Genomic DNA, 25154 nt, shown 5'->3' on the forward strand with positions numbered 1-25154 from the left:
CTGTTTATACCTGTGTCCCATTTTAAAATTGAATTATTTGGTCTTTTTTTTGATATCTAGTTTCTTGAGTTCTTCATATATTTTGGATATTAGTCCTCTATTGGATGTGGAGTTGGTAAAAAAAAAAATTTCTCATTCTTTAGGCTGCCACTTTGTCCAAATGATGATGTACTTTGTGTTACAAAGCTTTTTGGTTTTATGTGGTCCCATTTATTAATAATCAGTCTTAGTGCCTGTGCTATTTATAAATGTTCTGTTCAGGAAGCTGTCTCTCGTGCCAAGGAGTTCAAGGCTATTCTTTACTTTCTTTTCTGTCAGGCTCAGTGTATCTGGCTTTATGTTGAGTTCTTTGTTTCATTTGGAGTTGAGTTTTGTGCAGGGTGATGATCATGACTCTATTCAGATTCTCCTACATGTTGACCTCCAATCTGACCAGCACCATTTGTTGAAGATGCTGTCTTCTTTTTTCTACTGTGTACGGCTGGCTTCTCTATTAAAAGTCAGGTGTTTGTATGTGTTTAGATTTATGTCTGGGTCTTCAATTCAATCCCATTGATCAACACATCTGTTTTTATGGCAATACCACACACTTTTTATTACTATAGTTTTGTAGTAAAGCTAGAAATTGGGAATAGTGAGACCTCAGGCAGTTCTTTTATTGTTCAGGATTATTTTAGATATTCCGAGTTTTTTGTTTAACCATATAAACTTGAGACTTGTCCTTTCAATGTCTGTGAAGAATTGTGTTGGAATTTTGATGGGAATTGCATTGACTCTGTAGGTTGCTTTTGGTAAGATCACCATTTTTACTATGTTAAACCTACAGATCCACGAGCATGCAAGATCTTTCCATCTTCTGATAGCTTCTTTGATTTCTTTCTTCAAAGACTTGAGGCTTTTGTCATGTAAGTCTTTCCCTTGGTGAGCCACTTTCCAATTTCTCAGCAGCGTGTGCCTGCTGGTTATCACACGGGACAGCTGGGATAGTCTGTTTTGTGCTGCTTAACAAAATATCTGAGGCTGGAAATTATAAAATAGGCTTAAACCAAGTGGTGCATGTATGAATTCCAAGCACCCAGGAGGTGAAGGCGGAAAGAAGATCAGAAGTTCAGTTACTTACTAGTAGTAGTTATCCTTACTAGTTTTTTTGTCAACTTGATTCAAGCTAGGGTCATCTGAAAGAAGGAACTTCAGTTAATAAAATGCCTACATAAGATCTAGTTGTAAGGCATTTTTAATTAGTGATGAATGAGAGGTCTCAGCCCATTGTGGGACTGATGGTCCTAGGTTCTGTAAGAAAACAAGTTGAACAAGCCATGGGGAGCAAGCTAGTAAGCAACACTCTTCTATTCTGTATCAGCTCCTGACTCCATCTTCCTGCACTGTTTGAGTTCCTGTCCCGACTTCCTTCAGTGATGAACAGTAATTTGGAGGTCTAAGCCAAATAAACCCTTTCCTTCCCAAGTTACTTTGTCATGGTGTTTCAGCACAGCAATAGCAACTCAACCTAGTACAGAGAGAGAGAGAGAGACAGAGAGAGAGAGAGAGAGAGAGAGAGAGAGAGAGAGAGAGAGAGAGAGAGAGAGGCTTATAATTGTAAAGGCTAAACAGGCAAAGCCCAGGGTGCTCTGGTAGCTCAGACTCTGCTCTGGGCCCAGGTGGATGGCATCATAATGGCAGGAGGTCATGCATACTTCAACAGAGAAGGCCAAAGGGATTTGAGGTTAGGTATGCCTTTTTGTAATAACTCCCCGGGTAACTAAGTCCCAGGAAAACCATCTTAATGCCCTTCCAAAGGCAATGCTTCAGTGACCTACTTCCTTCCAGTGATCTCTCCCTTCCCCCAGTGGCCTAACTACATGTCTGCAAAGACCTAACTATCCCCACCCCCACCGCGCAGTGACCTACCACCTTCTCCAGTGATCTAACCACTTCAGCATCCCATCTCTCTACCCACCACAGAGAAGACCAAGAACCTTGGAGGTCTCACTCAGACCCCCCTCAACCCATGATAGCAACTTGACTGTGAGGTGTCCCCTCAGAAAGTTCTCGAGAGCCTGGTAGGGACTAGCTGTTGGGCATCCACAATGTACCCTGCCTGCAGTGCTTATGGATGTGACACCCACACCTTGCTTCTGCTACTTGCTCTTTGCAAGCACCTGTATGAGACATGACTGTGGGTCAGTGCTGGAGCGAGGTGGTGCTTTCCCCTCAGCATGTGTACACAGCACAGCACACCAATTCTGGGTCTCTGAAGGAGGTCACATGCAAGAGCCTGGTGAGAACAAACTCTGATGGGGACAGCAAAACTCTCTTCACCTTACCTGGAAAGGTGCAAGGTGAGATGAGAACAAATTCCAAGTCTTCAAGGTAGGATCTCAGAGTGATGAACCAAGGTGTTCAGCGGGTGGCCATGTGCTCACACACTGGGTTAACAGCCCGCCTGGTATGTCCATGGGTCCTGACCACTGCTACCTGTGATTACACTGTTGTAACTGACAAACGAGCCTTTGGCTATGTGAATAGAGAACATACAACAGGGATAGTCATTAAGAAAACAACAAATGCTGGTCAAGTCATGTGCAAAAGGGAGGCCTATTCACTGCTGGTCCGAGTGTAAACCAGTCCAGACATGATAGAAGTTGGTATGGTCTGTTTACCCTATGTCACAGGTGTGCCACCATGGGTATTTCCCCGAAGGACTCTGAGTCAGCACCTCAGAGACACTGCAATCATGCTCGTTGCAATCCTGGCCACAGTAGATTATATACGCAGCCTACAGCAGAGGGACAGACAGAATAAAACGTGAGCGTGTGCATACAGTGCAGTTCCTTTACAGTCGAGAGAAGAGAATTATGTCATTTGCTGGAACACGGATGCAAGTGGAGCCAGCCGCAGTGTGTGAACTCAGCCAGTCTCAGAAAAACCACATGCTTTCTCTCCATTGCAGTTCCTAGAACATACGGGCACATAAAATCATCTATGTATACACAGAAGAAGACAAGTCAGCTGTCATGGATTGGTCATGTGAACCAATTCATCATGAGGGTCCTTGCTGAGGGACCCATGAGGCCAGAGGCAGAGGCTGCAGCAATGTGCTTTGCAGCTGGAGGGGAGGAAGGACCACCAGCCAAGGGATCAGCTGGCCTGGGGAAGGCAAACAAGTCAGGAAAGGGTTTCTCTGCTCTGTGCCTCTGGAAAGAGACACCGCCTTCACCCACACTTCAGTGTAATTTTAATGTTTTTAAAGCCTACTTTTAATGATGATTCTTAAACACTTTAACCTCCCTTTCAGCCTATCACCCACCAAAGGTAATGGAAAAGAAAGGGTACGGGGAAGTGAATCTGTTCAGAAATGGTTCTTTGGAGTAACTCTGTCTGGAAATCAGCAGTTCAGTTCACAGGTTAGCAGCCGCATCTTGATTCCCTCGCAAACACTTCACGGATACACCAGTTCAGTGGAGTCAGGATAGCAAACATAGATCAGCAGCGGTGGCACTGCCTAGCAGAGACAGCCAGGCCTCAGCACAAGTACGCAGGAACGCCAGGGGAAGTTCTCAGCTGACCGTACCTCTCCTAGCAAACTGAGGACGACTGGAGGCCTACACAGCTAGCTCTATAAGCAAGCCTAGCGTGGCCTTTGTCACTGTCCACTGGACCTTTTATACCCTCTGAACATTGCATGTCTCCACGGGTCTTACCGCAGCACATGCACCTGTCTCAGCTGACATCACTCTGCCAATCAGCTGATGAGAATCTGCAGCACACCACCAGAAGTTTTTTGGTGCGTTTCTCTCTGAAGTCTCGACAAATGGAGCTCAACTACACAATGTAAGGTGGACCAATACTTGTGTGTTGTTAACAAAGAATCCTTCATCATGTACCCTTACATGTGTTTGCTTTAACAAAACATCCTCTCAGCTATGTCTGCTTCAGCTAAACGTTCCTTCACAAGTCTGCCTTAGTCTTTCACCAGGAAAACACTCCTTCATGTGTTTGCCCTAGCGAAACACCATCCAACACAATGGACTTTCCAAAGACCCCTTAAGTTTCCACTTCACTTCATCATGGGGAGTCTGGTTACAGACTTCTGTCCACCAGTCAAGCAGGTATGCTGTACCAAGCTACCAAGCTGGTGAGCTTGCTTCAGCAGGAGGAGACAACTTATACATTTGTAAAGATGCTAAAATTACTAATTTGGGCACTGGGTGGAAGCTTCTTTTTCTAACTGGATAACCTTGGGCAAGTGGCCTCGTTTCTCTTTGCTTTCTCTACTTGTCTGAAAGTAGACAAACAGAGCTGGAGTGCAGCTTAGTAGCAGAGGCTAACATGAGCCTAACTTGGCCCTGAGTTTCCTCTCCAGCACTGAAAGAAAAGACTCAGCCTTTCAAGGTCACCAAGAGACCCAGCGGGGGACTGCTGGTCTTAGGTAATCTGTAGGTGACATGGAGAGTAGTGCTGGGCCTCCAGGGAACACTTTGCCAACACTGGTTATGACTGACTTTCATTTCCATGGCCCTTTCTTGACACCACACACAGACAACAAGGCCTGTGGCCCAGTGCAGGGCATAGGCCATGGATGGGGTTAGGGGAGTGGTCCCGTGCAGTGCCCTGAGGAGCAGCTGGGAGGCTAGGGTACAAGATGGGGTCTCAGCAAGCACGGGCCTGGATCTGCCTCTCCCCTTTCTCCACCCAGACTCTCCAGCAAGCTGTCCAAACACAGGCCAGGCGCCCAAGGAGGTCTCCCAAGGATGGGCCCTGGGAAAGGTTGGCGACGGCAGCATGTGACAGGAGGAAGTAGTGTGTTTGCTTTCCTGCGGCCCGGGAGCTTCCTGCCCTCCATGTGTTTGCTTTGCTTTTCTAGCTGCTGCCTACTGCGAAGGGTTGGCCACCTGGTGGCCCTGAGCCCTGGAGGCCTGGGTGGCTCTGGATCCCGACTTGAAGGAAGCGTCCAAGACAACTCAACCCCAAAATCTACCCATGAGCCACCAAAGCCACCACGTGCGGTGGCTGATTTCATGCTGGGCCCCTTCTGAGAGTCCATGCAGCACTGTTCCTTGAATCACATACACTCAAGACCACTGTGCTAGCCCTGTGTACCACTGTGAAAATGGAGGCACAGAACGTGCTGGCCCTACTCCATTTTCCCAAGGGAACAGCCTGACCGGAAAGCAGCCTAAAACCGGCAGCTTCCCTGCTGAGCATCTCAGAGCAGAGATGTGAGCACCAGCACCAGATGACCGAGTCCTACCTGGGTTATAGGTGCTGGCAACAAGCCCCGCCCCTCGTGCTCTCCTTTTCACCACAAGTCCATATCGGAAGAGACCTTTGTGTGTGCAGTGACCTCCACCTATGCTCTACGTAGCCTCCAGCTCCAGGCTTGTCACCTCGCCTCCCTGGTGTGGTGGTGCTGCTGTGTCCTGGCTGGAATTGTCCCCTGCAGCTGGTTCCTGTTGCCCTTCATCCTTTGATCTCTCCATACTCCTCTGCCTCCCTGCTAGCTTGCACACGTTTGCGCCTCCGCCTCTGATCAGGGGTGACCAACAGTGGTACTGATTCTCAAAAGTTGTGCTTCTTGTTTGTGTTTCGTTGGAGTCCCTGGCGGGATGGAGCCATCATCTGCTTCCTGGTTATTTGGAGACTTCAGTTCATAGCTGTGAGAGCAGCTCAGGAACATGGAGCTGGGCTCGGCTGCTCACATCAAAACAAGATCCATCCATGGGGACAGGCGAAAAGGTCACTTGGACAATCCAGAACTGGAAAAGGGAACCTATCTGTGGTGCCCCTGGCAGATGACAACTGCGACCTCCAGCAGAGGCAGACTCACTCTCCAAGGGCTCTGCAGGGCTCTGCACTCGCCCTGGCTTCCCATCGGGAAGAGTTTAGTGGGGGAATTAACAAAAGGGCCTAGCATCGATTGACCCAGAAGTCCCACTTCTGAGACCTGGTTATAGCGCTGTGCTGATCTGCCTGCTTGCACAGAAAGACATTGCTTCTAGTGGTAGCTAGACAGATGACTCTCCTCAGCAGTCACGGATTCCCCCAAAACCAACAGGAGGATGAGGTGCTAGGATTTGTGTTGGCCAAAGACAGCAGAAAGCAGTCCGGGGCACATTCGTGTCTTCTGTTCTATGGATAGGTTTCTGTTCTCACAGTCAAGTCTGGCAACAGTACTGTCTCCGGGTATAAGAGTCTCTGAGAGATCGTGTGCATTTTCATGTTTTACTTTAGACACGTCTGTGCATTTTTAAAACTAGGGAGCATCTGCCATTAGCAAGTGCCCCGCCCGTCCCAATCCCAGAGCATAGAGGAAGCTGTAGTAACCTGTCCTTCAGTCACTTTCTTCCCTGAGATGCTGACTTAGCATTAGTTATCTGTGCTCTCCCTCCTTCCCCCTAGCTAATGAGATGGCTGTGCCCATTTTAGTTGGTCACCCCAGTTGCTTCAGTAGCTAAAACTTGACTCGGTGGCTTGGTATCCCTGGCTCCTTGCATTTCAGCACTAGTAAGGGCCAGAGTGAGGGACTCGCAGGGCTCTGCAGATCCAGGCTTCTGCCACTTGGCAGCCCTCTCCCGGGGCAGCTGTTAGATAGAGGAAGGTGCTTGCTTCCCTCATCCAGGTGTGGATATGACAGGTTTCTGCTCCTACCCAGCATTCCTTTTGGGAGATGCTCCTCCTGAACCCCCTCCCAGCTGCATAGGGAACGGGTGCATAGACCCATAAGAAATGGCTCTGAAAAAGCCCAAGCACAGTGTTCTTCCTTCCTCCGATGTACAACCTTTGTCCTTTCTCCTGCTTATGAGCAGCCCATAGGGCTCTGGAAAGAAGTGAGGTGAACTCTCATAAATGCCAGGATAGTCCAGAGTTAACTAGCTCGGAATTTCTTATAGGAAGTGTTACAAAGGCAGCATATGGTCTCTGCTCTCTCTTCTGGGATCCCATCTGGGTGTTTGGCATTGATCAGCTTCCCCACCTCTAAAAGCTAGTCAACAAGCACATACGATCTGCTTGTAAAGGCCAGGAACACAGATGGAATTGGATAGGAATTGGGGTATCACGTGGGGGCAGGCAGTGAGCTGGCATTTCAGGTAGTGATGCCAGAGGGTGCCTGCCTGGAAGAATGGAAGGATGAGCATTGAGTCATTGAGCCAAGAAGCTCAAGTAAGCTAAGCAAGGTCCCAGAGATGCTAAGCAGGGCCATGCCCTCGGAAGGCCTCTGGCCACTGGGCTGAAAACTGTTAAATCCCTTCATGTAAATGGAAGCCAGTGCACTGGGCAGCTTTGCTCCATCACGTATGTGCCCTGCCACATGCTCCCAACATTGTTCCTACCACATGCTCCACAACATACTCCATCATGTGCTGTCGCATGTGCTCCCATCTCATCTTCCCACTGTGTGCTCCACCACATGCTCCCATCATGCGCTCCCACCTGTGCTCCACCACATGTGTCGTGTCATGGTTTGCATATGCTTGGCCCAGGAAGTGTAGAAGTGTGGCCTTGTTGGAGTAAGTGTGTCAGTATGAGTGTGGGCTATAAGACCCTCACCCTAGCTGCCTGGAAGCCAGTCTTCTTCTAGAAGCCTTCAGATGAAGATGTAGAACTCTCAGCTTCTCCTGCACCATGCCTGCCTGGATCCTGGATGCACCATGCCTGCCTGGATGCTGCCATGCTCCCACCTTGATGAGAACAGACTGAACCTCTGAACCTGTAAGCCAGCCCCAATTCAATGTTGTTTTTTATAAGACTTACCTCGGTCATGGTGTCTGTTCACAGCAGTAAAACCCTAACTAAGACAACATGCTTCACCCTGTATTCCACCACCTGCTCTTACCACATGTTCCCATAGTGATGCATTGCCTCGCCATAGGCTCAAAGCAAAGAGGCCAAAACCAAGTGGCACCTTCCTCCTTTCTAGCCATGATCTTGGCTGTCCCATCACAGTAATGCAGAGTTGACTTACATGCCAGCCTTTCCAGGCCAAGAAAGGGAAGACCTGTGATTGGAGCTCATGCTTGGGCTGTGAGCTGGGGCTCTGGGGAGCACAGATGCTAAGCTTTAGAAGTACTCTTGGCCCTTCAAACCGAGGTCCCTCCCTCCTGGGTCGTAGCCTCCTGAGGCAGGTAGCACCAGTGCTCTCTAACCTCACAGGAGGCCCCTCACTCATCCATGTACACATGTATAAGCACTGAGGGTCTGTGTCTAAGTAGGCACCAGAGACTACAGCGGGAGAGTGAACTCCAAGGCATGGCTCCCAAGAATGGGTTTGCAGCATTCTCCATGTCCTGTCTGTGGCCTGTTCCTGGGTGTGTGCATCTTACCCTTATTTATATGGCACTGCCCACTCACCTTTTAGAGAGAGGAACTCATCCTCTTCTTACCTTGGCTTCCCAAACACTGGGATTCTGAACCTCTGCTACCTTGGCAGGCACCCAAGTATGGCTAAAATGGTCAGTGTGTGTGTGTGTGGTAGCTGCTTGTGAAGGTCTGCATGGAGCTACACTGCTCTCGAGTGTCTGCCTGTCCTCTCCCTTGGCTGTGGGGCTCTCTGGATCTCCGGCTCAGTCAGTTTCTTTGTGGGACAGTATTGCACATGCATTGCGGATTCTCTCTCTGCTGTCTCAGCGCTGAGCTGGGGTGAGCTCTCCTGTTGTCTTCAGTTCATTCTTCTGGGCCCATGGGCGTTGCTGTGGTAACCAGTACTGTCTGTCAGTGGAGAAGCTGTGTCTGTGGTTGTATCCATCGGCACCAGCCAGCTCCAGTATGCTGCAACCCTTAAAACAAGCCATCCTCTTGTCTCCAGGTCCTTACCTCTGATGCCTTCCTAAGCCCTCCAGGTGCTTATTATCCTAACCATGTGCTGGGCACTGGGGAACCAGCATCATCCTCACAGGTCTTTGCTCCATAGCCTCCCAATTTTGGCTCTTAGTGGCCTGCACTGCATGGGTTACACTGGGTCACTGTCATCATGTTGCAGCTTCTGCTTGACCAATAGAGAAAGATGGGCACAGAGCGCTTAAGGGGGCACACAGTTTAGAATCCATGCTCTCACTTTTTATTAACTTACTTATTTTGTTTGTTTTGAGACAAGGTTGCATGTCTCTCAGGCTGGGTTTGAACTCACAGTCTAGTCAAGAATAACCTTAAACCCCTGCTTTCCCCTCCCGAGAGCTGTGTGTGCCACCACCACTGGACTGTATGTTCCTGATGACTATTCTTTACAGCCCCTAAGATATAGGAGCTCTCATTTCAGCTCTTGGTAACTGCTATGAGGGAATAAAAAGACAGTGGATGAGAGGCATGGAGAGCCAGGGCAGAGATAGCGAATAGCTGGTGTTTGAATCAAGTTGGAAAGGAACAGCCCTAAGGTGGAGGAACAGCCTTGGGCAGGGTGGAGGTGATCTTACTGAAGGCAAGAAGAAGGCCAGCCTTGGTGGGTGGAGTCTAGTGGGCCTTGTCAATTCCATGATAGTCACAGAACTCTTCCCATGTGCTTCTCTATGTGGCCATTCAGGGTCTCTGAAAGCTGTGGGTTCAGTGGCCTAAGACAGGAAGCAGTTAGGCTAGCCCACAGGAAGGTGAGTCAGAGTAGAAGAGAAGCCGGCCTAAACCTACTCATGATGAGCTGACTCCAAGCATGGAAGAATTCTGTCCAGGTCAGTAATATGCCTACATGACCCCTGGCTGACATGGACACATGAGGGAACCCTCCCAGCCACTCCAAGCTTCGAACTGCCTGACACACCCAGGACTCATGAGCAACTGTCTGCCATCATGGGGCGCACCATGATGTTTTGGTCAGTGTCTGGCTGTGCACCAAGGTGATTCCATAAAATTGTAATGGAACACAAAATTACTTTTGCCTAGAATTTTTACTGTGCTTTTCCTCCATTGTGTGTGTGTGTGTGTGTGTGTGTGTGTGTGTGTGTGTGTGTGTGTACGCGCGCACGTGCATGTTTTCCTTTCAGACAGGCACACACTATATAGTACAGGCTAGCCCCAAATTCACTGTGTATAGCCTAGCTTAGCCTTGGACCTCTCACTCTTCTGTTCTCAGACTCCTGAGTATGAGGATTATAGGTATGTGCCATTACCACCACATCTAGCTTGTTAATGAACATTTTCTGATCATAGACATGAATATTTTCAACCATGTTACAGGTACCTACCACCTGTTTGTTAGTCGTAGATCCCCTGTAGTTAGCAGGCAGTGACTCGCTGTACAGATCTTGTAGCCTAGAATAGGTGTTGGCCCATTGAGTCCAGGCACAGTGTGCTGTACCTGCGTCTACGCACTCTGCAATGCCCATAGACCGATGGACTCATGGACATTGTGTCCATGGCATGCTCTTGTTGTTGAGGGGCATGTGATTGTCCTTACTGTGTCGGGACAGCGAGCCGTAGAAATGATTTGCTGTTCAGCAATCCCTGACTAGTTCACTTCTCCAAGCAAGAGGAAAACTCTGGCCCTGGAGCCCAGGAGATGGGTTCCAAGTCTGTGTCCATTGGTGACTTGTCATGTGTTTTCTCTGCTTCTAGCTGGCTCTGGAGTCCCATCAGGGTTACGTTCTATGGCAGGGACCTGGGAAGGGGCAAGGGCCAATGCTGCTTGTGAATGGCTTCGGCCTCATTCTCCCTGAAGCATCTTGGAGAGACTCCTCTGACGAGCAGAAGGGTCAGATGTAGATGCAGGCATGTAGAGGGAGCAGCCATGTGTAGGGTGTGCAGGGGCATGAGAAGACACAGTGGCTGCCGTGCTGCAAACCCGTGTGGTGCTGGGGAGGCCCGCAGATTGCCAGAACTTCACCCAGCACTGTGCGCTTTGTAAATGGCTTTGCTGCACCTGCTCTGCACAAAGCCCTGTGCTGGGTGTGTGGAGAGTGAGAGGAGTTCCCATCTTTATCTGCTTTGGTCAATGGTGAGCAGTGTACTGGTTTGGCTAGAGCTTGGCTGCTTAATGTGACGTGTGGAAGTAAGGAGATCTGGGTGTTGGCGGTGAGGTGGTCTGATGGCTCGTATAAATGACCAACTCATACAGAATCACCTGGACGACAGGTATCTGTGCATGCATGTAGGGAGTTGTCTTGATTACGTAACTGATGTGGGAGAAGCCACCTCAAGTGTAGCAGGACCTAGGCCGTGTATGTAGAACAAGCACTGTGAGTATTGGTAAGCATGTGACCACTGCTCTCGTCTTCCCACTGAGGACCTAATGTGACCAGTTGCTTCAAGCTCCTGCTGTCTTGGGTTCCCTGCCACATGGACTATACATCGAATGTGTGCTAAAATAAATCCTTTCTCTCACAAGTTGCTTTTCCCATGGTCACCTATCCAAGCAGCAGGAAAAGAAACAAAGACAGGCAGAGAGTCGAGTCAGAGGACCCATGTCATGCCTTGGGAGGCCGTGACGGAGTTCCTTTCCTGGGGGATGTGTTCAAATGGAGAGGAGGAGCTAGCATGAACAGCCTATGTGGGTCTCAAAAGCCTGCGTGGTTCTTTGTCTTCATCTCCCTCAAGCCCCCATTGGAAGTAGCAGAGGGCTGGGGGGGTGCTGATGTGAGGTCATGTAGACTGCAGCCTCTATTCTCCCTTCCTGACGTGAGACTTCTCATCTATAAGATGCTATCACCTGTCAAGTGGGGCAAAGAGGCTTCCTGGGTGCTCGGGTTACAGTTCAGACCTGCTTGTAAGTGTACAGAGGAGACTCTACCCCCCCCCCGGGGGGAAAGCTTTGCCCAGGACCCTCTTGACCTGTTGAGGGGTTCCCTACTCCTCTCTTGGCTTCAGTTTCACCCACAGTCCTATCTTGCTTCACACTGAGCATGGTGCAAGCAAGGGCACCTCGAATGGGAGGTTGTATTTAGAAACCCAGACCTGGGGGCCAGCTTTGCTTGGGGGCCAGGGCTGTGGATTTGGCCTCACAAGGCCACCTTGTCATGTGGCAGAAACGACCTGTGTGGGGCTGCTTACCTGATGCATTCCCACTGTCCTCTGCCATCTGGCTGATGTTTTGATGGAGTGACTTAAGATTCCAGCCTTTTAAGCATTAGTTTTGCTGGAAAACCACTGTGGGGTACAAAAGATGGGACAAGAGGTAGTTTTGCCAGCACAGAGCCAAAAGTGTATCCTGTAAATCTGGGCTAGAAGACTCCTTTTGCCATAAAGCCCTCAGTGGACATCCCGATTGTGACTGACAGAAGCATGCTCTAGACATCATGTGCTGTCTTGCCACTCTGAATGCCATGTGCCCATTCCTGAGAGGATCCTTCAGTAGTCTGAGGGGAAGGTGTGAGTTTCTGGATTTTACGGATGGAGAAACTGAGGCTCAGAGCACAGTCACACTGGGCATTCAAAGAGAGGACAGGCCCCGAGGCTGGACACCTGCAGTGCATTATGGGATCAGTCGATAGGCCAGCAGCCAAGCCCTGTGTTGTTCTGACAGGGCCAGCTGCCCTCACGCAGGGCCTCTGCTCACTTGGACGCTGAAACAGGGGTATCGTCTGAGTTGTGTTTATGTTGCTATTATTAATTAATTAGTCCCTGGTGAGGCTAGTTGGAGCTCCCACCCCCACCCCATTTCCAGGTACAGGTGAGGACAGAAACAGAAAAGACTGATATCTGGAAAAGCCTATGCTCTATGGAGATTCTACAGATGTGCGGAGTGAGGATGTGACACGGGGATTTGAGAAACGCTGGAAAGTGTTCTCCTTACCAAATACATATGTATCCATTCACACATTTATCTAGGCACTCATCCTTCTTCCTTATCCTCCTACACATCCATGTACACATCTACTCATCCACTTGCCAAAGCTCACTTACTATCTGCCATCTGTCCGTCTGTCCATCCATCTGCCCACCCACACCCCATCCATCTGTGCATCCATGTTTCTGTTTATCCACGCATCTTACCAACTCCATGCCCATACATCCACACACCTACACAAGACAAGAAGTTAAAAATACACTCAAGGGAAGGAATCAGCCATACAGTCGTGTTTATTTGTCCTGCTGTGACCCAGGTGGGAGACTGGACATGACCTAGGCACTGAGGGGCTCCCAGCACGCAGGCCACGAGGCTCAGGGTTGTGGTGTCACAGGCATCTGAGTTTCTCCAGCAGCTGTGGAGACAGAGTTCAGAAGTTGCAGTCTCTTTGCGGCTCAACGCAATCAAATTAGTTCCCTGCTGTCTACCTTGCACCCCACCCACAAATGCAGATACCTGGAAAGACCCCCTGGGACCACAAATGCTCAGGCACACAGCTCCACACGCATGATCTGATCTCCCAAGTGCAGAGAGTTACACGCAAGCACATGCACATGTGAGCACTCTGGAGGTGCCTCAAAGTGCTGGCACAGGAGTGTGTGCGTGTGCTTACATGCACATGGGTAGAAATGCATGTGGACACACATAAAAATATTCGCAGCCTCCTGAAGGGGTTTCCTGGTTGAGAGGTGCAGGTGGAGCAGGGTCTCTGCTGCAGAGGGATCACGCCCATGCTTTCACTGAGGTTGGCCAACAATCCTTGGCTTCCTCCTGCCCCCTCCTTTCTGACCCCTTCTCTTAGGACTACAGCTCACCTATAGGCAGTGCCTGGGCTGTCCTGATGGGACATTGGCATCCCGGAGCTGGCCTCTGCCTGTTCAAAACGTGCAAGACACTGACTGATCCGCCACTGTAGCTCGTCCTGAGGTCACCTCCCAAGATAACCATCCAGTGACCCCATTCCAAGACCTGAGCTCAGCAGGCTAAAGCCAGGGGAAGATTCCCTCTCATTTAACACAGACGATACCCCAGCCCAGGCATCTGGTAACTGCTGTGGCCCCTTGGCAAATGGAACTCCAGACTCCAGGGGACCTGCGCACACACCTGGCCTTGTCCTCCTGCCCCTGAGTGAGTACCAGTGTTAAGAAGAGGCATGGGCCATGGGGCAACACAGGCAGACTCCATATAAATAAAATATTCATAGAAAAATAGTCTCTTAGAAAGCCTCTTATCCAGTGGTTCACTTTCCGGGATGGGAATTGCTGGGAATTTGTGATTCACACCATGCCCAATGGAACTTTTCTAATGGCGAGGTTTGAACTGGAGGGCAAAAGGATAGGGGCATGTCCTGGAGAGAAACAATTCCAGATCTGGACCAGCTTAGATTCTGGATAGGTAGCAGCAAACAGCAAAAACAAAAACAAAAAAAATACAAATGTGTATGCATATATATCTATATGTGTATAAAGACCGTCTTCTCTTTGTACTTAACACCCAGCACTGCGGAAGGCAAAATCAACTAGAAGAACCATCTGCATGAAGAATAATTATGTACAGCTGTTCTCAGCTCCCAGTCCTAGCAAGTCATCCCACCAGGACCTCAAGCAGTCCACTTTGATTGCAGAAAACGGATCCCGACGAGGTGGAAGAATTCTCTTTAATTAAATAAATTAATATTATTTCTTATCAGAATAAACTGTTAAATATTGCTATGACGAGGCCCGAGGCTCCAGAGCTCCTGCTGTAGAAAACTTTGTTCCAGCCATGGAGGGACTCGGGCGGTGTCTGGGGGAAGGTGGCTGAGCAGCATCTGTGTGGAGTAGAACGGGTGGGCCTCTGAGAGATGCTTCCCACAGGAGTCTGTGGGAAACCCAGAATACCCTTCCCCCTCAGCAGAAAAGACAAGGACAGTGCTTCTGTGGTTCCCTGTGAGTATCCAGGCAGGGGCCTGCAGGGAGGACAGTGCTTCTGTGGTTCCCTGTGGGTCTCCTGGCAGTGGCCTTCAGGGAGACGGTATCCTGCCTGTGATCTGACCTGTGACCTCATTCACTTGCACGTATACATCTCTGTGCGCTCGCTGCATGTGTTACACTTGACGTAGCAGCACCAGTGGAATTTGCAGTTGCACTGCCACACCCGGGCATACTGGTGTGTGTTGTAGCCACGGCCGCAGCACATGAGGTCACAGCCACTAGCCTGAGGGGCTGTCTTATTGCAGGCACGGCCCTGTGTGCCCACGCTGCCTGTCACTGGGTCCTCTTCACAGTAATTGGGTGACTTCTCGATGTACACCAGATCAGTGTCCATGGGCTTACGGTAGGACAGGGGCTTCTTGATCTTCAGAAAGGTGGGCCGCTTGTTCCGACTGGCACGGACAGGTTCCACATGGACGGCCTCGTTGTATTTGTCCTTGAGCACGTAGCCTAGCTCTCGGAATTGTGGCAGTGTGGTCCAGCACGTCTTAGTGGTACAGGATCCTGACACGCCATGGCACTTACACTCCAGTTTCATGTTCTCCTCCAGGATCTGCAGGGAAGACAGGGGAAAGCATAGGAACTGTCGCCGTGGCTCATGGCCACGCAGGCCCAGCCCTATCCTCTAGGCCCTGTTAGCCAGCTACGGCTTCCATTCTCCTCTTTGGTCCAGGCAACATGGGGCTGACTCTAGCTGCTCTGTCTCCACAGCCTTCATGCAGTGCCCTCCTTAACAAGTGGACTGTTTACTCTCAATTGCTTTCTGCTCTGCTCTCCAAGTTTGCTGAGACCAGCCCAGCTCAGTCCAAATGCATGCTCGTTCTCTTTGGTCTGAGTGGGTCCAGGATTGGTTTTGAACCATGCTTACAACACAGGAGGGTTGAGCTTAGAAGATGGGCTTTTCAAATTCCTTGCCAAACTTGTGGCATCTGTCAACACTGGGTGAGGACCAAAGTTCCAGTTCAGCTGGGCTGGTGTAGAAGCTGGCCCAAAGTTAGCAGAGCAGTCTACTCTGTAGCCATAGCAACTGTAGCTCAGACACTGATCTGTGGCAGTGGGTCCCTGAGCTGGACTAGGTTCCAAAGCTCCAGGGAACCATCATAGCCACTCTACCTCATGCAAACTGCCTCTCTCTCTAGGCCTCTCCCTCTAGGCCTCTTCTCTTCCTCTGCAGCCACTGTTGGCTTGGAGCCGTGGTGACCTTAGATGGGCCCTTCATCAGGTGACATCCAGCCTAACTCTGCTAACTCTGCACTCTGAATGAAAGTCTCAGAGATCTCACTGTATTCAGCACAGTCACAACTGCCCTGGCCAGGACCGGTCACCCATCGGGCAGCCAGCAGCCTCCCCGAGGCACCGAAAGTAGCAGAAGAAACATCTTTAATCCCACCTTGAGGCCAGGCCAGATCCTGATTTCTTAGCTGTCAGGAATCCTAGCCCTCTTCCATGCTTCAGGTCAGACAAGTTGAGGCTTCGAAGCCCCTGTGGTGGCCAGTCTCCAGCACCTTCCGAAGGCTACTCCTCAGCAGGTGCTTGGAACACACCCAAAGGGAGTTCACCAGAACTACTGCTAACATCACGCCTCTGGGACCCAGGTTAAAGGACAGCTGGATGGGCATTTTAGGGTCTGCCACTTACAGCAACACTTCACGAGGCCTAAAGGAAACCCAGGAGGAAATGAATACACGTCTGGGTCCAGTCTCAGCGGACTGGCCCCTGGAGGATGCTGAGGAGTCACTGTCCCTGCCAGATTCCCTCTGGACCCCATGGGAGGTTGTGGTTCTGCTGTCAGCTCCAGCTCCTGCCGGACATCCTGTCTGGATTCCTTCGGGCCTCCAGTCCCAGGAAGTGGGTCACCTTTTAGGCACACTGATTTCATCCCATGGATTAAGAAACCTGTTTGAATAGTTCCATTCTGATACAGCTCATGTGCCAGAAAAATGCTGCCTCCTCCAGGAAGCTTCCCCTGATTATCAAGGTAGGATCCTTCCTCCTGTCAGTCCCAAACTCCATCTATCTCCTGGGAAGTTTTGAGCCATCCATATATTGGTGTTTTCCAGTAAGGCAGAGCTCTTTGGGACACAGAGAAGCTCTGCTCTAGTGGTCTGTCTCAGGGCACTTAGATCCAGGGGGACTTGTGCCTGGCTACTCCAACTGAGGCAGTGACAAGGGTGAGTAGCACCCACTCCAAAAAGCTCAAGGCTTAGACTCCACCTGTCTCCTACAGAGCTCAGATCTGAATCTAACTTGACCTCCTTTCCCAGAATTCCCCAACTGGGACAGTCATCGATCTGTAACAACTGGCCTAGTGTAGCAAAAGTGCTCACTTCCGTTTGCAAGGAGAATGGAGGGCTGTTTGGCCCCAGGCGCATTCCTCCATTCACTTGTTCGTTTTGCAAAGAACACGTGCTCTGCACCGCTGTATTACCTGTGCTATGACCAGGGACCAGGATGGGGCGTGTCCTCCTGGAGGCCTTCTGACCCCCAGACACTGATCCTGCCTGCTCTGAGATGCACCCTCTTCCGTCTCTGCATTTATGGGTCCAGACCCAAAGTAACCATGGAACTCACAGAAGCTGGTGGCACTGTGTGCTGCAGGAGTAGCAAGGGACGCTGGGAGAAGGGTTGGGGTGGGTGGACTCCAGGAAGGCAGGAGTCAGGGAATAGGAGGACTGACTAGAGCAGCTTGCCTGTGCCTGTGTGGGTGGAATGCAGCCCCTGGAAGGAGCAGGAAGGAAGCCCTGTGGATGGAGGGCAGAGTTTTGGGTGACAGAGCTGAGGAGCCAGCAGGGTTGACTCTGGGTACATCGCAGGCAGCCGGAGTTCATTCTGGATAAAGTAGAGATTAGGCTGCAGGTGGACTGGCAGGAGAGGAGCCTAGAGGAATACTCTCCTCGGTGACCAGAGCAGAGATGACGTAGCTTTAACACAGGCAGCAGCCATGGGAGGAAGGAAGTGGCAACATTCATAGTGATCACAAGTGACCCAGCCCTGGGGACCAGCCGGTGGGGAATCTGTGCCTTGAGGCAGGAGGTTGGAAGTCGGGCTTGAGGAAGAGTATATGTGCAAATCATAGGGAACACTTCCAGACTGAGCCAGTGGCCAAGACTCAGGGCCTCTGCGGAGTAAGGGGGTCTTGTGGTGCAACTGGACCCTGACTTCCATCACCTGGCATGCCTAATGGGGGTCATGTGGAGCCCCAGGAAGAATGCTGTTCCTTCCGCAGACTAGCACATTAGTAAGTACAGCCAGAAGAGAGGCAAACACTCAAGAATTTTTGTATTAAAATCGGTCATGGGCTGGGGAGATGGCTCACTGGTTAAGAGCACTGACTGTTCTTCCAGAGGTCCTGAGTTCAAATCCCAGCAACCACATGGTGGCTCGCAGCCATCTGTAATGAGATCTGATGCCCTCTTCTGGTGTGTCTGAAGACAGCTACAGTGTACTTACATATAATAAATAAAATAAATCCTTTTTTTTAAAAAAAAAAATTGGTCGCACAACCACAGAAAGGGAGACTGAGAAAGACTGAGTGCTTTGATGGCCACAAACCCAGGATTTGCTAAGAAATTGCTAAAAAGCCAATGGTCTGAGGTCACGATGAAAGACGCCTAATGCACACACAGAGAGAATAGCCATCCTTTGTGATTTCTAGAGCAGAAGAAGAGCAGCCAAGCCTCATAGCACTCACCTGTAACACCAGCGGTTGGGAAGCTGGGTTAGAGGAATTGCTACATAGCAAGGTCCTATCTGTTCAAAAGAAATGAGACTTGGGCTTAACACAACTAGAAGAGGGGGCCTGCACAGCCCAGCATGGAGAAAGCAATGTGTAAGGCCCTTGAGCACTGCCCCCACGGGCTCTGTATTCTTGTCTGGGACAGGGTAAACAGGAAGGACCATGTGGCTAAAGGACAGAACTTGGACCCTAGTAGGAGAAGTCTTCATGAGCAGCTAGCCTTCTCTACCAAGCTCGCTCCTGCTGGGAGGAGGCTCTTGAGAAAGACTGAGCTCCCTGTCTCGGAGTGTGTACAACTAACAACTAGCTCTTTGGAGGGGCTTCCTGCACCCAGTGGGTGGGGCTGCAGCTGAGATCCTTCTGTGTCTCCCAGCAGTGCCCCAAATCTGTCTAAAGCAGCAGCAAGGATTTTCCGCACCGCCGGAGGGAGAGACATCAATCTCTTTCTGACAAGTCCTCCAGGAAGCGCAGACAATGTACCAGGTGCTGCCCAGAGCCCAGAACTCCTCAGGGTGGGGTGCTCAGGTCTGGGAAGGTCTGGGGAGAAATTTGGTTCCAGAAAATTCTTTGACTCATACATAATGCCAAGTAGATACCATCAGAGTCTGACTGCTGGGCCTGCCCCCAAACCCTCACAGTGGCAGTGACATAGAGGATTCTGGAAGACAGAAGTGGTTTAGAGAGGAGAGAGTTTGGACATGACCTCTGACTCCCACTCCCACAGGGCACCCGTCACTAAAGTGTGGGTCACACTCTGCAGCATCCAGAAGGCTATCTCAGTCTATGTTGTTTCCCTGTGCTGAACACCACTGTCCCTGTCCATGACCCCCAGCCTGGAGCCATACTGAAGCTATCTGAGCTTCTCAATGTGATTAGGACTTCCTGATCCCTGGGATGGATCACCTCTGCTGAGCCCTCCTCAGGAATGTGCCTCAGTCTAGGAATGTACCCCCCTCCAGGATCCTGGGTCTATTCATCTCCTGCACAGGTCTGGCTCACCCTGTCAGGACACTTTTGTTCGTTTCTAGCAAGGCTGATATGGTTGACACTGGCTCCTCAGTGCGGCTTCACACAGTCACCAAAATGGAAGTCACCCCACTGGTTACTGATTCCAGATGCCAACAGCCATTTCTTCAGTCCCCACCAGTCACCTTGCCACTTCCCAGCAGTTATTCTCTCCGTTCCCACTCCGGTCATCCTTCCTAGTTCCCAAAGTCACCCTCACCCTAGTTCACACCTGTCACTGCTCCCAGTTCACACCTGTCACTGGTAAGGAGCACCTGGTGACTTGAGCCCATCACAGCCAACCAGAGTAAGTCTTGGGTCTTAGGTATGAACTGAAGATATATTGGTCATTTCTCACCAGAGGGGAACAAAAGGGAAAGTGAAGCCCACAGCTATGGACAGAGAACTTGTCAGCTTGGAAAACTGAGTCCGACCCTGGCTGAGAAAGTGAGATCAGAAGTGAGGATGTGTGTTCCTGGATCCTGGGAATAGTGTTTGTGCCCAGGATCAGCCTGTGCTGGGATTCATTGCCATAGAACCCTTCCGTGCCAAGAACCAGTGAGTTCTCTGTCCTTGAGCCAGTTTGAGTTGTGTTAATACACTGTGAAGTAGCCTGACTGCTACAAAAATCCTTCTGTCTGTGCCAGAGGGGTGTGTGTGTGCGCGATTATGTGATTGTGTGTGTGTGTGTGTGTGTGTGTGTGTAAAACAGTCTCTGTTTGATAGGTCTGAGAGCACAAGCAACATGATATGGGTTGCAGAGAACTGATTTGCATATTAAACAGGACTTGGGGCAGGTGAGATGCCAGTAGGTAAAGCCCATGCTGTAGGAGGCGAGGACAAGTTTGGAGCCCTAGAACCCACTGGGCAAAATCACATGTGCGTCTGAGTGTGTATGTGCCTTTAGCAGGAGACTCCCCAGAAGCTAGCAGGCCACTAGCCTGGTGTATGTCACCATGAAGAGCAAAGAGACCCTGTCTCAAAGACAGTGGAAGACCTTCTGACCTTCACACAAGTGCTCCATGGCACACGTGCACCTGTACACACACTTGTATACATCAATCATACATATATACAACACACCACACACACACAGACACACACACAGACACACACACACAGATACACACAGACACACACACCAACACAACGGCCACCACCACTATCCTAAACTGTAAGTTCAAAGGGCATGAGGAGGTCAGGACCCTGGGGGCTGAAGGCTGAGAATCCAAGTAAGCTGACATTGCTGTTTCCTTCCCTGGTCCCCTCTGAGGCATCAGTCCTGGGCCATTTGTACCTCAGGTAGTGGGCGGGGATCCAGGTGATTAGATTCTTTATGCTAGCATGCTGTAACAAAACATCCTGAGGCAGGGAACACTTGCTGTTCTCCATCACTCCTCCTGCTGCTGCTGCCCCTCCCCCTGCTGCTCTTCCTCCTGCTGCTCCTCCCCCTCTGCTCCTCCCCCTGCTGCTCCTCCCCCTGCTGCTCTTCCTCCTGCTGCTCCTCCCCCTGCTGCCCCTCCCCCTGCTGCCCCTCCCCCTACTGCTCCTCCCCCTGCTGCCCCTCCCCCTGCTGCTCTTCCTCCTGCTGCTCCTCCCCCTCTGCTCTTCCTCCTGCTGCTCCTCCCCCTGCTGCCCCTCCCCCTGCTGCCCCTCCCCCTGCTGCTCTTCCTCCTGCTGCTCCTCTCCCTCTGCTCCTCCTCCTGCTGCTCCTCCCCCTGCTGCCCCTCCCCCTGCTGCTCCTTCCTCTTCCTCTTCCTCATGATCCCCATCCTTCACAGCTCCTCTTCATCTCACTCCTCCCCTTCTGCTCCCCTCCCCTTGTCCTTGGGCCCATCCATCATGAGCCAAAAGCTGCCTTGCACTTAACTGCAGCTGTATTCCTCTGGGCAACTCAGATGAAGGAGGGAAACAGCTTTTTCTGTAAATAGTTGGGGTATTTTCTCTTTGGTCGAATTCTTTAAACCACACTGAGTGCACTCACTTCAAGCCAGTGTCCCTGCCTGGCTCAGGTGGGTGCAGGCACAGCTGCATTCCACAGACTGGGGCCACTGCAGCACAAGGGCCACAGACCTGAGCACAGAAGACATGACCAGAAAGGGGTTTGGGGCCCAGCCAGAGAGGCTTTCCAGTGAAAAGGTCTCTAGAGGCCTCTAGAAATCATTGTCTATCAGGTCACAGAGCCTTGGGCACAGTGACTCCCTGCTGTCCTTGAGTCTAGAACCTATCCTCTAACTCTGAGGTCTTAGAGGAATTTACACTTCATAAATGTCCCCAGTCTTGGGTTCACACTCCTCTGATATACCTGCATGCCCGGCACAGGTCTGCTGTGGTTAAAGAGCGAGAAGCAACGAATGCTATTTTACACTCATATAATTATACACACACACACACACACACACACACACACACACACACACATGCACACACACATACACACATATACACACATACATACACACACACATACATACATACATACACACATACATACACACACACACACACACGTTCATCTTCCCCTACATACATGCACATGTGCACACCCTTGGAACATGGTGTGAGCCCAGGTGACAGCAGATAGGCTCCTGCCTGGCAGTGGTCCTTGGCCAGGTCTCAGGTTCTCTCAGTAAAATCCTTTCTTAGGGCTTTCATGGACACTTGGAGCCATTTCCAAAGGGAAGTGGCTAAGCCCTGGGGACAGTAGCTGCTCATGGTACAGACTTCCGCCTGCCATCTCTTCTGAGATGATAAACAGACCGGGGTGGCTTCAGGCCTGTCCCATGGTCCAAGCTGAGTGGAGACTATGGAATGTGGCTTTTAGTGGGACAGTTGGGTGGTCCTGCCTGTAATAGAAGGATGTGAAGTCAACAAACATGTGCTTCCAGCCATCTCTGAGGCACCCGTGAGTGGACTCTTGCCTCATCTCCTCTTTCATTCACTCTCCTTCATCTTTGCACTACGTGATGAGTTATTTCTTCGGCCAGGATTGGAGGTGTGTGGCCAGATGTGCAGTGAGAAGCTTACACTGTGGATTGGGAAGTAGTCGCAGATCAGCTGCCACACTGGTGATAGGCAGAGGCCAGCTTCTAGCAGCAGACTCCCCTCTTCTAGTTATAACCAATCTGGAGGGTATTTGTAAGAGTGGAATAATCCACTTCTGGGGCTGTCTCTCAGTGGCAGAGCACTTGACCCGCATGCATGAAGTTCTAGGTTCAATCTCTAGTAGTAAATCACACTTGTTCTCTCATCACCCCCCCCTCTCTCTCACGCATGTGCACACACACACACACACACACATACATATGCCACGCACACATGCACACACGCACACGCCACACACATGCATACATACACACACACCAACCTAGAAGAATGAGGTGGTAACAGGATTAGGTCATGGCTCACCTCACTCCGGCTGTTAATAGTGCTGGGGTTGAGCTCTCAGAAGTCCTTACTATCACAAAGGGATTGTGGGTAGAACAATGGATTTCTCCTCAACCCTTCAATTAGGGGGTGGGGACCATGGCAAAAAAGTAAGATAGTTAGCGTTGCCAGCACCCACCAACCTGATGCTCTGACAGCCCTTAGAGATCTAGGATATGGCTGACCTATGCAGCCTTCTCTGAGGCCTGAGGTCTGTCAGTTCTTCTTCTTCTTTTGGCCCTACACTTACACACTTTTGGAAGCAGCTCTAAGGTGGCAGTGCCTAGGCACACTGACAGCAATGAGGTAAGACCAAGAAGCCCAAGTCTACACATGCCCTTTGCAGCAACAGCCATGGTAGTTCAAATGGAACAACTCCCAAGGCTCTCACTGGGCAAATCGGTTTTGGTAAGTTCTTGCAAATGAACGCATCTAAGCTGTCATATTCCACTAACACACGGTCAAGGGCCATGAAAACTGGGGTACTCCACCAGCGCTCATCAGTCCTGGGCTATCTTCACGAAGCAGCCAACCAGAATAACCAGTGACTTAAAGACTAGCTTTGCGCAGGCAATGCTACCACATGACAGCCAGCGCTCCCGCAGGCACCCAGTGTCCTCAAAACAAGCCATGTAGACTTCTCTCCTAAAGTTCCCAATTTCCCTTTGTTTTTTCTAACATCAGAGGCCTCGAAGGCATGTGCCTATGTACTCCAGATCCCACTCCTAACTTAGCTTATTTACCCTAATGAGATCTGAACTGGAGATTTATCTCTGCATTTTGTTTGGCCTTGACACTACCAACTCTCCATATAATGGGATAGTCTTCTCCTGTGAAAGGGAAGAGGTGTTGCTACTCAGACTTCTGTCACCATGACAGAATTCCTAAGGTCATTGATGCTTACTTTGATCCATGGTTTCCTACTCTTTCCATGTTGTTTGACCCACTGCCTTACTGCTTTGGGGTTATGATGTCACAGCACATCATAGTAGAAGTGCTCAGTGAAAAGCTGCTCACCTGGCAACCAGACTGGATAGGTAGAGGCCGCACTCTCTCCTTCAAAGACATATTCCCAGATACCTAATGTCCCCTCAATAAGCCGGCAACTAAGCCGTTAGCACATGGGCTTTGGGGGATGCTCCAGGTCTAAGCAGCATACTACAACATGGATGTGCCCTACACACATGCTAGTAATGAACTAAGCCTGTCACAGAACCACACACAGTATGACCCATTTACATGAAACGTCGAGAAAGACAAATCCACAGAAACAGAAGATATAGCCATAGTTATAAGGAAACCGGAGGGAATAGGGATTGTTGAACAGGACAATGGTTGCCTTTTTGATTTTCTGAGACAGGGTCTCACGTAGCTCAGGCTAGCCTTGAACCCCTGATCCCCCTGCTTACACCTCCTCTTTACTAGGATACCAGCTAGCTTGCTTGCCTTTTGGTCCACAACTATTAGTGGTTACCAGAAAGTTTCTTTTGGGTGCTGAAGATTTTAACTTTGTTTTGGTGGTGGGTGTGTATCTCTATGAACCTGTTAGGAACCACTGACATTGGGTGATTGTGTGACACATGGATGGCTCGGTAAAACTGCTGCAGAAACCCTGTGGGGCCTGCAGCTCTGAGCATAGCTGCTGAAGCAATGGGTGTGAAAGTATGGCTCTGGCCTGGCGTACGGCTGGCACCTGCTTCTCCTTCCAGGTTGGGTTTTCCAGCCCTGCAGAGTCAATGGGGCTGGATTTCCAGAAGTCTGACCCAGGTTCTCAGAAGTTCTGATTTGGTCTCAGCTCTGGAAAGGTGTGTGAGAGCATTCAAAGCTCTTCAGGTGCTTTTAATACATGTGCAGAGGAGAGAGCCCTAGTCTGCCCTTCCATCGCCATTTGAGAGCCTCTCTCTGCTAAGTCCTGTGTCAGGTGCTGGTGATGTGAGCCTGGTAAAGCAAGGTCTCTATTCTCGGGAGACTCTGTATAGTGGGGGAGACAAGCCAGCCAGTGAATCTTTCTTCCTTAGACCTGGCCCCGCACAAAAGCCTTTGCATTCTGTATGCACCAAGCAAATGGTGTGCCTGTGAGGCTTCCTGGAAAAAGGGATTTCTGAGTTTTAAATCTTGCAAAGAAGCAAGGCCAAGGCATCACTAGTAGCAGAAATAACTGGGCAGAAGCCCAGAGGTTGCAAAGACCAAAGGATCAGGGAGATAGAGGAGAGAAGTTGGGTGTGCTTTAGCAATGGCCAGGATAGGA

The 25154-nt window shown here is 50.4% G+C and overlaps 1 protein-coding gene across 3 annotated transcripts in view; it reads right to left on the minus strand.

Moving 5' to 3' along the window:
- Positions 1 to 12968: 12968 nt before the first annotated feature.
- The window catches only part of Wnt7a (Wnt family member 7A), a 45874-nt gene continuing 33688 nt past the window's right edge, over positions 12969 to 25154 (minus strand). For 2 of the 3 annotated variants that reach the window (XM_039106917.2, XM_039106916.2), the window contains one exon: positions 12982 to 15292. In XM_039106917.2, the coding sequence (XP_038962845.1) occupies positions 14813 to 15292 (480 nt within the window). In that variant the 3' untranslated portion in view covers positions 12982 to 14812. Of the gene's footprint in view, positions 15293 to 25154 lie in introns of all 3 variants that reach the window. The other variant, NM_001100473.1, reaches the window with a different exon arrangement.

The sequence above is a fragment of the Rattus norvegicus genome, chromosome 4 (assembly GCF_036323735.1).
Source record: "Rattus norvegicus strain BN/NHsdMcwi chromosome 4, GRCr8, whole genome shotgun sequence".
NCBI lineage: Eukaryota > Metazoa > Chordata > Mammalia > Rodentia > Muridae > Rattus > Rattus norvegicus.